Source organism: Apus apus, chromosome 11 (genome assembly GCF_020740795.1).
Source record: "Apus apus isolate bApuApu2 chromosome 11, bApuApu2.pri.cur, whole genome shotgun sequence".
Lineage (NCBI taxonomy): Eukaryota > Metazoa > Chordata > Aves > Apodiformes > Apodidae > Apus > Apus apus.
In genome coordinates this window covers 19137675-19151894 of record NC_067292.1, presented here as the reverse complement: position 1 = coordinate 19151894, position 14220 = coordinate 19137675, and the positions used below count along the sequence as shown (strand labels likewise).

Genomic DNA, 14220 nt, shown 5'->3' with positions numbered 1-14220 from the left:
GGGTTTGCCTTGCAGCTCCTCATCTCCTCCTGCAGCCACCACCACCACCACCATGCTGCCTTGCACACCCTTTGGTGCCTCCAGCTCCAAACAAGCAGCATGAATGAGTTAGTTCTGGACAGGAGCAGAGCGGTGCTTTGGAAGCAGCCCACGTTGAGGAGCACTTGTGCTCAGGGGTCAGGCATGGGGGAGCAGGCATTATAGTCATGATTAGCCTGTGTTTCTAAAGGGAACAGTAATTCTACTCATGATTGGCCTGTTGGCTGGTGCTGGAGGTGTAACATGTTTCCAAAGGGCCAACTCTCCTTCCTGCAAGTGGTGGGACTGGTCTTGGGTGGCCACCAGAGTGCAACACTCATTTGGGAGGCAGGGAGCAACCTGCTGGTGGCTGCTGCAGGGAGTGGAGGCACCTGCAAGTGGGGAAAGGGGCTTTTGGTGGGACTGGTGAGGGGGAAAAAGAAAAGCAAGATCTTATGAAGAGAAAACCAGTCCTTGATGTGGAAGGTGAGCTCATGTTTCTCTGCTTCCCTCTGGTTTTTTTGGAGTGTTCATGTTCTCAGACTTCAGCCCAAAGTTGTCCTTGCTGCAAATCCTGTGGTGCTGCATTGGGGGATCAGTTTAATGACAAGAGGGATGTGGTTTCCCTCTCCCTGGGCAGGGAGTTTGTAAAACCTGTGCAGATGGGAGCAAACAGGGCATGGGCTCATGGGGTGAAGGACTAAGGTAGCTCCAGAATGGGGAAAGGGTGGTCACCCACTGGGAAGGGCAGGTGGTGGCCTGTGCCCTCCATCACAGGGAGCAGGGGCTGAGTTGTCAGGCAGGGCAGCAGGGCTAGGGGAGAGGAGGGGGTTGTTTTTCCTGAGACACTCAAGTCTTGTGTTCCCTGAGCCTGGGGGGGGCCACTGCTCCTTGGTGGGAAGGCTCCAGCTCAAGTCCTTGGGAGCCACCTGGGGCCAAAGTGCCCATCACACGGTTCTGGAACGGGGCAGCAAGAGCTCTGCCTGGGCACTTGGCAGGCTCAGAGGTGCTGACTCTCAGGGTTGGCCCCTCCTTCAGAAGGGAGTGTTGTGGCAAAAGAAGCTCAAGGTGATTTATGGCTGGAGGGGTATTAAATGTCTGTGTGACAGTGACAAATGCGTTCTGCTCCGTTTCCCACTGTTTGAGGAGTAAACAAATCCTACCTTCTCTTGGTATCTCTAATTCCCTTTTTGCTCCTCTCTCTGCTCAGATGTGTGGTGCCAGAGCTGCAAGTCCTCAACCCCACCATGACCTTTGGAAGGTGCTTTCTGAAACACCCTTATCAGCAGATGCTGACCCTGGTGAACACCAGTGACCTTCCAGGCTGCTACAGGCTTCTGCCTCAGGTTTGGCATCACATCCTCCTCCTCCTCCTCCTCCTCCTCAGATCTTACTGTGGGGTTTATTAGCCAAAAAACCCACAAGTTTTGGGTCAGATCTTCCTGGTTTCTATTTGGATATCATCACTTTTAGGTGAGGTGAGAACAGGCACCCACCTGAATGTAAACTTGGGGGAGCAGTTAGATGGGAACCTACCTGAATATAAAGCTCAGGAAGCAGATAAATGGGAACCTACCTGAATATGAACCTCAGGAAGCAGGTAAATAAGAACCTACCTGAATATGAACCTCAGGAAGCAGGTAAATAAGAACCTACCTGAATATGAACCTCAGGAAGCAGGTAAATAAGAACCTACCTGAATATGAACCTCAGGAAGCAGGTAAATAAGAACCTACCTGAATATGAACCTCAGGAAGCAGGTAAATAAGAACCTACCTGAATATAAAGCTCAGGAAGCAGATAAATGGGAACCTACCTCAATATGAACCTCAGGAAGCAGATAAATAGGAACCTACCTGAATATAAACTTCAGGAAGCAGGTAAATAAGAACCTACCTGAATATAAGGCTCAGGAAGCAGGTAAATAAGAACCTACCTGAATATAAAGCTCAGGAGGCAGGTAAATAAGAACCTACCTGAATATAAAGCTCAGGAAGCAGGTAAATAAGAACCTACCTGAATATAAAGCTCAGGAAGCAGGTAAATAAGAACCTACCTGAATATAAAGCTCAGGAAGCAGGTAAATAAGAACCTACCTGAAGATAAAGCTCAGGAAGCAGGTAAATAAGAACCTGCCTGAAGATAAACTTTAGGAAGCAGTTTATATTCTAGTCTTTGAGGTGTTAGGAGGAGCATAGAAGGTTCAAGTTAAACATAAGGAAAAAATTCCTAACTGTGAAGCTCCATGAATGGATCAGCAAACCCTGGAATAAGATTTCCAAACAAATCTGGGGTTTTATGAAGCTTTCCTGGTAGTCAACAATAGCACTTTCCTTCACTGAGCACTGCTGTAAATATGCAGCTGTAGCCAGATGGATCAGGCTGACCAGATACAAACCAGCACCCTGCTGCAGGTCACCTTCCCCAAGATGTCTTGTTTCTCCCTGTTACTCCCTCCCTGCTGAATTTGGATTTAAAAATCTTTTTAGGGGTGCATGGCAGTCAAATTGGGAACATTTGTGTAGCATGGAAAGGGAAATTTCATGTCATTTGCCTGGTTAGGGGCAATGGGCACAAGCTGGAGCACAGGAGGGTGAAGTGAAACATGAGGAAAAGCTGCTTCCTGAGAGGGTGGCAGGGCCCTGGGCCAGGCTGCCCAGGGAGGTGGTGGAGTCCCCATCCCTGGAGACATCCCAAACCCACCTGGAGGTGTTCCTGTGGGATCTGCTCTAGGGGATCCTGCTCTAGCAGGGACGTTGGACCAGAAGATCTCCAGAGGTCCCTTCCAACCCCCACCACTCTGTGGCTGTGTTTTCACACAGGAGAATTTAGGGAATCATGAAAAACTGTTGCAAGGAGGCTGCCAGCAGAGGGATGGGTGTTTGTGGATGCAGCAGCTTTGGGACCCCCTGAGGATGCTAAGCCCATCTTGTATCTGGTTTTGTGTCTTTCCCCTTTCTCCTGGTGTTTTGTGCCTTGTCTCCTGGTGTTTTGTGCCTGTCTCCTGGTGTTTTGTGCCCTGTCTCCTGGTGTTTTGTGCCCTGTCTCCTGGTGTTTTGTGCCCTGTCTCCTGGTGTTTTGTGCCCTGTCTCCTGGTGTTTTGTGCCCTGTCTCCTGGTGTTTTGTGCCCTGTCTCCTGGTGTTTTGTGCCCTGTCTCCTGGTGTTTTGTGCCCTGTCTCCTGGTGTTTTGTGCCCTGTCTCCTGGTGTTTTGTGCCCTGTCTCCTGGTGTTTTGTGCCTGTCTCCTGGTGTTTTGTGCCTGTCTCCTGGTGTTTTGTGCCTGTCTCCTGGTGTTTTGTGCCTGTCTCCTGGTGTTTTGTGCCTGTCTCCTGGTGTTTTGTGCCTGTCTCCTGGTGTTTTGTGCCCTGTCTCCTTTCACCTCAGGCTCTTCCCAAGTGTGTGAATTGTTGTGGTGGTAGGTGGTGAGGAGTTGAAGGTTTCCTCCAAGGTCATTCTGATGGTGGGTTTGATTGTTTCCCTTCCAGGGAGGCAGGAAGGGTGCTGCTGTGTGGTATTCCAGCCCCATGCCCTGTGGGATCATCCAGCCTCTCAGCTCTGTGCAGGTCCCAGTCACTCTGGCAACCCAGAAGCTGGGGGAGCAGGACACTGTGGCTTATGTTGCTGTGTTTGGGACTGAAGGTGATCCCCTGGTGAGTCCTTGCTGGGGTGTCAAGTGTTAGCAGGGTTGCTCATTCCAGGGGTTCTTCCTGGCAAAACAAGAAGTTGGAATATATGGCTGGTGTGGACAAGGAAAGAAGGAGTTCATGGCATAAGCAACAACCATGCCTAGAGAAGGGGGGGGGGGTTGGTGTCCTCTTGGGAAGGTGTAATCTAAGAGTCTGACACAGCATTTAATTCTGGACATGTGAGGCAATTCTGGACACGAGCCCAGGCTGAAATCCCACACAAATCCCTGAGTCTCCTTCTCTGCTGTGTTGCCAGAAGAACAGCAACTGCAAAGCTGGATGGAAGCTTTTCTAAAAGTCAGGCCCATCAGGTCTGAGAAATAACCATCCAGTCTCTTGGCCAGAAACCCCAGCAGGAGACACATGTTTTATTGGATCCGTCATGCAGGAGGTTACAGACCCTAAACTGAAGGCAGCCTGAAGCCACCTGCAAACAAGACACCCCATATAGTTTTTTTTCTACAAAGTTTGGGAACTGAAGAGGCCAAAGGCTCCTGAAAGCCATGATCTGCTTTCAGGCCTACACAGCTGCAGCAAGGGGAACCTTCTCTGCACTGTCCTGCCTTCATCCAGTTGAAATCTAGAACCATTTTAGTTAATTACACTTTAACATGATACTAACTTTTGAAGCAGCTGTTTTAAAATGTCTTGGCATCTCTCTGAGCATGCAAGAGGGTTCCTGGGAACCAGGAGCTTCCTGGAACAGAAAGGAAGGCTGACATTTTAAAAGTAGTCACAGGGATTTCAACTTTTAGTGAAACGAAGGGAAATGTTGCTGCTGGATCCCCTGGATGCCACTGAACATCTCAGCCTGGGCATTTCTGGATGTGAACCAGTCAACAGGAAGGCCAGACTGTGCAGGGAGGTCTGAAGCTTGACAGAACAGTTGCTCATAAACAGAAAACCTGTTTCCCTTCAAGGGGAGGGTTTCTCCTCCTTGGAATAACCAGCTGCTTAACTCTCTGCTTGGTTTCTAACCATAGATTTCTTGCAAAGCTTTCACCTTTGGGCCTAACCATCTCTAGCTTCAAACTTGACCTTAATCTTGTATCTTTGGAGGTGAATGTGTCAATTCTGTGCCCACAAGGTGAGTATTTCAGCTGGGGAATCTCAGCTGTCCCTAAAGAACATCTAGCCCAGGACTAAGTGACCGTGTGTGCCAATTCAGTTGGTCTTTAATGGGCAGCATTTATGCTCAGTTGCTGCTCGAGGAACCTCCTGGGGGGCATCAACAGCCCAGGTGTGAGTTATGGGCTGTCAGGTGAGAGAATCTGTCCATTTTCCATAGGCTGCCTTAGAGCTGAGGTGCAGTTTCAGTAGGTCCCTGGTTCATCCAGAGCTTTCTGGGCTAGCAGAGCAGCTCATCATCTCCTTATACATCCTCCACTGGGGGCAAATCCTACTCTGAGGGATCATAGGATGCAAACTTGACCTTGGAGGGCACTGAAATGGATTCCAATAAAGCAAAATATAAGCTTCCTCTGGCTGGCTGAGGCTCTGCTGGCTGGCATTGCAGCTGTGGCTGCCCCATCCCTGGCAGTGTTGAAGGGCAGGTTGGATGGGGCTTGGAGCAACCTGGGCTGGTGGGAGGTGTCCCTGCCCATGCAGGGGTTGGATCTAGGTGATCTTGAAGGTCCCTTCCAACCCAAACCATTCCATGATTCTTTTTTTACACACCCACTCCTTGATGAGGGTGGTGTTGGTGCCCACTCCCATTGAAGCCAGCTCACCTGAGCACCCTCCAGCTCTTTTTCTGCCCATCTCCAGAAGCTTCTGCCTTTCTTTGCTGCTTCTGCCCCTGTGTCACCTGGAAGCAAAGCCAGCTGGCAAGACACAGCTCTGCCCTCCAGCTCCTTCCTCTCAGGACCTTTGGGCAGCACCCCCCAGCCTGCAGCTCTCCATCCCTCCCTTTTCCCAGAGGGATAACATCTCCATCATGGCTCCAGTTCCTTCTTTACCAGCCTTGCTATGTGATTTTTGCCTTGCCCTTGCCCACTGTCCTGTCAAGGCATGAGCATTTCTGGATGCTTCTCTTTTTGTCTTGAGTTGCCAAGTGATTCTGACAGCTGTCAATGTTGTTTCCTTCAGTCAGACATCATGAAAGGGTTGGCATCATGGACCCTGGCTGCTCATCTGGTTCAATCAGACTCCCTGGCCTCCTCTGAATCAAACAGCAGCTTGTTGGGATTTTTATGCTGTGTATTTTTATGGGGTGCTTGGTGAAATCCAGCCAGACTGGGTCAATTCTCTTTATTGGTTATACAAGAAAGTGGTTTAGCAAAGGGATCCTCCTCCAAGAGACTGGGCCAGTCCTGCCAGAACTAGACTTTTGGGTTTCAGACTGTCAAAAGAAAAAAATCCTGCTTGAATGAGGTAGTAATTCATTCATGTCTGTGATTCATACCAGGAGAAGCACAAGTCAGAGGCATCATCTGCCAGGCCTGGTCTCTACCCTGCAGAGCCTGCTTTGCTTCTGGCTCAGGCTGGGCTTCATACAAGTGGGGAAGAAAAACCAAACCTGGGAAACTGGGTGGTTTTACCCCCTGGATTAAGAGAGTTTGTGGCTTCCCAGCTGGATTTCTCCAGATCCCACACTTGCCCCAGGCCTTTTGCATCAACGTTACCACCCTGGAAGCTTCAAATTGCCCTAAATATCCCCCAGTCCTGGAGTATCCTGGACCTGTCTAATATTTTTAAACTTCTCCTGTTGTTTTGTGCTTTTTTGTTAATCTTTCCTACCTTCTTCCTGGAGCAGAAAATCCACTTAGTGAGTTTTGGAGAAGGGCCAGTTGTCTACGTGCACCCAAACAAGCTCCATTTTGGCAATATCCAAGTTCTCCAAGATGCTTCCCAAACCCTCTACCTCTCCAATCAGGCTGTCATCCCTGCATCCTTCTGGGCAGAGATGGTAAGTACCCATGGGGCTGTTTTCCAACAAACAGGACTGGTCTGTAACAGCCTGTGACTTGGTTTGGTTTATGTATAACTTTTCCATGCTGCAGTTTAGAGAAACAGCAGGACATTCCAGGACAATGCAGCAAGAGGAGCCTGGCTCTGGGGCCAGATTTAGCTGAGGGTCCCCCTCACTAAATGAGCCTGGATCATTTTTATGAGTTCTCCTTTTATTTTGTAGAAGGTGTTTAGTGCTGAGTCATGTTTTTGGAGCTCTGCCATCAAGTGAACCCTGTGGCCTGAAGCTCCTGCAAGGGCATGAGCTTCCTTAGGATCTCTCACTCTGCCAGGACCATCAGGGCAGGGAAACAGGGTTTTGGAGGAAGTTTGTCCTTCTCTCTGCTGGGTGGGTTGAGCTTTTAGGGCTGCTTCACCCAGGCTGAATTTCCTTCTTGCTGCTTTGCCAGTCTCTGTGCCCAGGAGGATAAATGTCACCTCAAAAAGGGGGGGTTCCCAGGGCAGCTTTTCTGTGACCCCCACAGTGAAATCTGCTTCCCCAGCTCTGCAGAAATGGACCTGGGTGGGTGGCACTGGTGTGTGAATGGTGGGGTTTGTGTGTTTGTACCCCAGAGTGTCCTGCAGAGCTCTGCTTAGGTACTGGTGTCCCTGGGTGGTGCCTGCCCCCCCTCCCCTGGGCAGCCTGCAGCAGACCTGGGGGGCTTGCAGGGATATCTAGGTTGCCCAGAGAAGCTGTGGCTGCCCCATCCCTGGCAGTGTTGAAGGGCAGGTTGGATGGGGCTTGGAGCAACCTGGGCTGGTGGGAGGTGTCCCTGCCCATGCAGGGGGGTTGGAACTGGATGATCTTCAAGGTCCCTTCCAACCTGAACCATTCTTTCATTCTGTATCTGCCTCTGTGTTACCTCAGTGCCCTAAGTGGTGGGATTGGGCAGTAAATCCTGTCCTGCTTCTCTCCAGTCTCTGCAAATATTGTGGCTGATCAATAAACAGAGCAATAATATGAGCTGGTTTGCAGATGATTTCTTTTCCTGCAGTGAAGATGCTCCGTGGCCCTCCCTGCTGTGACTTCTCAGGGTTGACTTATCCCAGGGTGAGCATCTTCTGCTTCTCAGGACAGCTGCTGCTACCCCAGGTGTTGAAGGAGGCAGGTCCTGCAGCCTCTTCCAGAAACCACTTCCACCAAGGCTCTTCAGCCCCAGGGTGCTGAGCCTGCCTGGCAGGAGCAGCACAGCAGGCCAGATGTGCTCGACCTGCTCCCTTGCCCTCAGTTACTTTGGTGCTGGGATCTACTGGAGAGAGTCCAACTGGGGCTTGGAGGATGATGAAGGGACTGGAACATCTGATGAGGAAAGGCTGAGAGACCTGGGGCTGTTCAGTCTGGAGAGGAGAAGCCTGAGGGGGGATCTAATGAATGTCTATCAATACATGAGGGCATCAAGAAAGCAGGGACAACCTCTTGTCATTTGTGTTCTGTGACAGGACGAGGGGCAATGGATTCAAACTGGAGCCCAGAAGTTCCACCTGAACATGAGGAAGAACTTCTTTGCTGTGAGGGTGACAGAGCCCTGGGACAGGCTGCCCAGAGAGGTGGTGGAGTCTCCTTCTCTGGAGACTTTCCAGACCTGTCTGGATGCCTTTCTGAGTGCCCTGCCCTGGTTTTGGTCCTGCTCTGGCAGGGGGGTTGGACTTGATCTTCAGAGGTCCCTTCCAACCCCTGACATGCTGGGATTCTGTGGTTTGCTGCCTCAGTTGAAGGCTTTGCTGCTGCCTTAGCCTGCCTGGCAGTTCAGAAGGAGAGAGGACTGAATCCTTTTGGAGATAACATTTGAGGTACACTCAGATGCCAGGGTCAACTGCACGAGTACACCTGAGAGCAGAACTTTGGCTGTCCCTTCACCTGCCTGTGATGGACTTGGACATCCTTCCTTCCCTTGTGCTCCTTGCCTTCTGTTCTCTGAGGTGCCAGAGCTGCTGCTTGGAGGTGGCTGCAGGAGGGGGAGCTGGGATTTCCCTGCCTCCTGTTTGAGGGCTCATCTGGAAGCTGTTTGCAGGCAGGGCCTGCTGGGGAGGAAGACCTGTTGGTTGGGATTCCCACAGGGCTGTGGGGTCAGCAGTGTCAGAGCATGGGATTTGCAGCTCAACCAGCAGAATGAGATTCAACGAAGGGGCAGCAACAGGGCAAGTAAGAAGCTGGTGTCTTGTCCAAACCAGAAGAGGCAAGTTCTGTAATGCAGGTGCCACCTTGGTGCTGGTGGTAACAGTCACCTGCAAGTGGCTGTCCCTGCCAAGTCAAGCTTTCTTGTTGCTGTGTGGGAGAAAAGAGCATTTTCTGAGGAAGCTGAGATGCTTTTTTGGTGGGTAACTTCACTCTGGGGTAGTGACTTAAGGGCTTACCTGCAGTACCCCTGGTTCACAGGGTCCCCTGTGCCCCTCTTCTCTCGGTGGGATGAGTCTGGTCTGAGTTGCAGGGAGCAGCACTTGAGCATCTCTGCCACCAGAAGGAGATAAACCCCCCCTCCAAAGCTGTGCCTTGAGATGGGGCCTGAAGAGGGTGGTTTGAAGAGGAGGGTAGAGACTTCCCACCTTCTCCTCTCTTGATTTGTCCCTGTGTGCCAGGGTGCCTGCAGGTGTGTGACCCCACGGGACCAGTGTGTCATCCCGTGCTCCTCCACTTCTGATGTGCTTCTCCTTGTCAGGTGGCTTTCCCAGCTGCCAGGCATCCCTGGGGGAGCATCCTCTGGATCCAGCAAGGGGAGAGCTGGCCTTTTATTCTGGGTAGAAAGCACTGAAGGTCAAGGGGAAGGAGCTTTTGCAGCTTGGCTGGGGGGCTGATGTGCCCTGGGGCTGTTTCTCCTCCTTGCTGTCCTCATCTTTCCCTCTGTGGCTGATTTTTTTTGCCCCAGGGCCAAGTGCAGATAAGTTGGATTTGATCCCTGGCAGTGTTTGCTCTCCCTGCAAAAGGCAGAGAGGAAAAAAACATCTTTCTTTTCTCATTCCCTGCTTGTTCTTGATCACTCTGTCTTCCCAGGGATCCTTTATTTGGCTGCTGAGGATGATGTCTCTGCAGCAGGGAAGGCAGCTGCTGGTCACCCTGGTGATACAAGCAGGAGAGGAGATGTCAAAGGAAAAGCAAAGAGAGAAAAGCCAGGCCTGGGGTGGAGTTTTTGGTGGTGACTGGCAGCTTTCTCCTGCCTGTGTACCCACCACCCTGGGGCTGTCCTGTGCTACTGCAGGGGGGCAGATGGGGCCTCCCTGGTGCCTGGTAATGAGGGAGGAGGGGAAAAATTGTTCCTGGGATTTCCTCTTCTCCTGTCAGTCCTAATTTGGGGTCCTGCCTCCTTTGGCCTGATCCTTGCCCTCCCTAACCCAGTCCTGATGGAGCTCAGTGCTGAGTTGTCTCCTTCAGGGAGCAGATCCCCTTCCCAGGGATGGGCTGCTGTCAGATCCACCTGGAGCTGACATTGCAGAAGACACCTAAGTTGTTTTTTACTAAAAAAACCAAACCTGGAACTGTTTATCTTCTCACTGGAGAAAAGCCAACTGATTTCCAGGCAGCACAGAAAGGCTCTTGGCCAAACCTGGTGCAAGCAAGGGAAGAAGACAACAGTTCCCATCCCTGCACTCACTCCTCATTAGCACAGGGTTGGTTTCTTCTCCTAAATGTCATTGCTGAGTGTCTCAAGCTCTTGCCCACCTTCCCTTGATGGAAGAGCCAGCAAGACAAGGAGATGGATGTAGAAGTGGTGTCAACAAGGGGATGCTGCTGCTTTGGTGATTCTGGTCCTTGTTCTGGCTGCTGGGGAGGTTGGTGGTTGCTGTGGGGAAGGGCAGGCTTTGAAGAACATGTCAGCCTTGTTCACAGCTCTCCTCAGCTGCTCCCACTGAAGTCAGAGCAAACTTCATCTGGCAAGAGAGTGGGGTTTTTTTAATCTACTGTTAAGTTATTTTTTTTCCTCCCCAAATATCTGAATAATTAGCCAGCCTGTCAGTGTTTGCTGGTGGTGAGACAGAGCTGTGCCCTTCACACAATACCTGGAATGCTCTTTAGAAATGAGTCTTCAATTAACTTTCCAGGGTATGGGCAGCACTGGCCCTGGGTATATTGTCTCTTCCAAGGCAAGCAGAACTTCTGAAGATAAGATTTGCAGGTTTAATCCCTCCCAGAGCTGTCCCACCAGAGCCTCGTGGTGCTCCAGGAGCTCACCTTTAGACTGAACCCACTGGTTTGGGTTTGAAAGGCAGTGTCTTGCTAGCACAAGATTTGCTGATTGCCACCCAGTCTGGTCTTGCCAGAGCTGGGGGGAACCATTCATTGCAGCTGTGACCCTGCCTGGGAACACACAGGGTTGGTCATGTACAGGGATCATGGCCAGAAGCTCCTGCTCTGGTGCTGGTGACTGGTTCTACCAAAACCTGAGGAAGCTCAGCAGGAGCTGGCAATGTGCACCTGCAGCCAGAACCCAACTGTGTCCTGGGCTGCACCCACAGCAGCAGGGCCAGGGAGGGGATTGTTCCCCTCTGCTCTGGTGAGACCCCACCTGGAGAACTGTGTCCAGTTCTGCAGCCCCCAGCATCAGAAGGACGTGGAGCTCTTGGAGAGAGTCCAGAGGAGGCCACAGAGATGATCTAAGAGCTGGAGCAGCTCTGCTCTGGAGACAGGCTGGGAGAGTTGGGGTTGTTCATCAGGATCCAACCCCCCTGCATGGGCAGGGACACCTCCCACCAGCCCAGGCTGCTCCAAGCCCCATCCAACCTGCCCTTCAACACTGCCAGGGATGGGGCAGCCACAGCTTCCCTGGGCAACCTGGGCCAGGCTCTCACCACCCTCACACCAAAGAATTTCCTCCTCATGTCTCACCTCAATCTCCCTCTTCCAGTTTTAATCCATCCCCCTTGTCCTCTCCCTCCCTGCCCTTGTCCCAAGCCCCTCCCCAGCTTTCCTGGAGCCCCTTCAGGCACTGGCAGGTGCTCTGAGGTCTCCCTGGAGCCTTCTCCAGGCTGAACACCCCCAGCTCCAGCCATTGTGTTGGCTTTCAGAGCATTCAGGGACAAGGCAGGAGCAGGGATGTTGTCAGAAGTTAGGTCTTGGTGTCTAAAGGGCTGGAATGTTTTAGCGTGGCTCCCAGAGATGTCTTGTCTCTGGGACACACCAGATGGGTGTAGCCCAAGCTGACCTAGAAACCTGAGGGAACCTGGCCAGGCAGAGCCTCTCAGTCCTGGCAGGTCTCCTGGTGCCCCCACTGAAGGAACGAGGCCATGAGGCAAACCAGGCTGTTCTGGAGTGGGCAGGTGGCCTGGCAGGGCATGGAGGGGCTGCCTGGGTCACCCTGGGAAATTCCCAGCCTGGCTCCATCAAGACAGCCTATCATTATTCCTCAGTCATAGTTTCTTGGGAACAATTTCCTGCCCGGCTCGTTGCCAGGCTTTGATAAATGAGCTTTGTCAGGGAGCAGACTTGCAGATCCACCTCTGGAGCAGAGTTCCTCTTCAAGCCAGCCACCCTGTGTCAGGATGAATCAGAGGAGAAGTTGTACAGTGATCTTGATGCCAACCCCAGCACCCACCAGCTTGGCATGACCCCCTTGGCTGGGTCACCTAGGGCTGGTGGTGGGTCTCTCTGAGGCTTGTGACCAGCTGCAGGGGCAGAAAGAGTGTTGGTGGGATCTTCTGTGGTCAAGTGAGCTCAGTTTTCTCTTGTCTACCTGCCTGGGATGGTGTGTATCTCTGGCCTTTGAGATGAAGAGGAATTTGGTGCTGGTTCTTGATGCTTTCAGGAGGCTCAGTCACTTGGGGAAGCAGGGGGAGTTGTGTCATCTTCCAGTCTAGCTGGACACCCTGGAGTTCAGCCTGGTTTTCAAGCTCTACTGCTCCTCTTCAGGGTGTCAGAGGGGCAGAAAACAAAATGATCATTATCTAGACTAATATTAAGAATATTCCCTAGCAGAGTCTGAGGTCCCAAACCAGAAGCAGGTTGCAGGTAGTAATGAATGTGGAAGATAAAGGAGTGAAAAAAGCCCAGCCTGGTCCTCAAGGAGCAGCAGAGCCTGTCCTGACTGCCTTCCTCCATCCCATCTCCTTCTAGCTGCTTTTAAGGCTTGCTCTGGCAGCTCTAGAGGACAAATTAAATGGAGCTGAGTTTATTAATGTTGCCTGGAAAATCATTTGGATGCCTTTGGCATGATCCATCCTGAGCAGACCAGACCTGCTCTCCAGGCCTCTCAAGACTTTCTGGGGGAACCTGCCCATTCTGCAGAGGCTCTGAGTGCTCAGCAAGTGAGTGCTTCCCTGGCCTTCTAGTCTCCTCCTCCTCCTCAGCAGCAGAGGTGGTTTGGGAGGGTTTATTTAAAATGCTTTCCATGACTTGGAAGTGCTGCTTGGTTTTCTGATCCTCTTCTCAGAGCCACCAGCCTGATGGATGGAAACTTGAGCTTCACTTCACCTACCCTGAGCTAACATCAAGCAGTTGCTTGGATCCTGCCAAGCCTCCAAGCACCATTTCTGTTAAAAAAAACCCAAAGAAAACCCCTTTTCTCTTACAATCTTGGAGTGTTTGGGTGAGCAGTGCCTGTGGTGCCACACACAGCACTGGACTGTGGTGCAGGTGCCACCACCACCACCACGATGGACGTGTTGAAGCCATGAATCTACACCCCATGCTGGCCAGGAATGTTGCATGAATTTCTCCTCTTGAGTGTGGTTTTAGGTGGGCTGGGGGTCCAGCACCTTTCTTGGCCCATCTGGAGAGGGAGGTCCATGAGAAAGCAGAGGAGGAGAGTGTTTGGGAGGCCTGGGCTGTGTCCACAGGGCAGATGTCATGCAGTTTGTTTTCTGCTTGTTTCCTGACTGCCCTGCTCTCAGGGCACCTGGTTGCAGCCCTGAGGGTCAGTGGGAGCAGAGGCCTTCAGAGGCTGTTGGGAAGCACCTCTTCACTCTTGGGAAAGGAGACTTTGGGGTGGGGTGGGGGGGTTTGATCAGCTGGGTCTGCAGAGCTCTGAGCAGTATCCACCCCCCCCCCCCCAAGCTGTGTGGCTGCCACGGTGGGATTGGAGCTTCCTCTGCTGGGAGGAAGCTGGGGGAGAGAAATCAGCTTCCCAAAGGAGAGGCAGGGGAGGGAATGACCTTCTCCTGAGGATGATCATCCCTTGGGTTGGGCAAAACTGGGTCAGTGAAGTGAGGCTGTTAAAGGAGAGCAAAACACAGGTTGGATAAGCTGCATGGTTGCTGTCCCCAGACACTGTAGCTTAGGGAAATGAAGCTTTTATGGCTTTTACCCTCATTTTCTGTAGTCCTTCCTTTTCCTGCACCCCACAGGAGAGCAGGGGCCATGGTTTCCACCCTGAGCTCCTCTTGGGCTTGTCTTCCAGGCTGGCAAATGCTCCCGCTGGAGGATTGAACCCAGTAAAGGAGTCATCCCCCCTGAGACTGAGGTGTCTTTGGCCATCATAGCAAACTTGGATGACACTGAGAACTTCAAGGACGAGGTGAAGGTCTTCATAGAGAACAGCCACACCTCTGTCATCCCTGTCCAGGCTGTTGGCATTGGCACCACCATCGTCACCGACAAGCCCTTTGCTCCAAAGCTCGACTTGGGACCCCACTTCAGGTA

General features: G+C 51.9%; 1 protein-coding gene across 1 annotated transcript in view; it reads left to right on the top strand.

The window, feature by feature from the left end:
• HYDIN (HYDIN axonemal central pair apparatus protein) overlaps positions 1 to 14220 on the top strand; it is a 148014-nt gene that overhangs the window by 64068 nt on the left and 69726 nt on the right. The window contains exons 15-18 of the mRNA XM_051629185.1: positions 1229 to 1364; positions 3504 to 3668; positions 6460 to 6612; positions 13979 to 14217. Coding sequence (XP_051485145.1) covers positions 1229 to 1364; positions 3504 to 3668; positions 6460 to 6612; positions 13979 to 14217 — 693 coding nt within the window. The remainder of the gene's footprint in view (positions 1 to 1228; positions 1365 to 3503; positions 3669 to 6459; positions 6613 to 13978; positions 14218 to 14220) is intronic.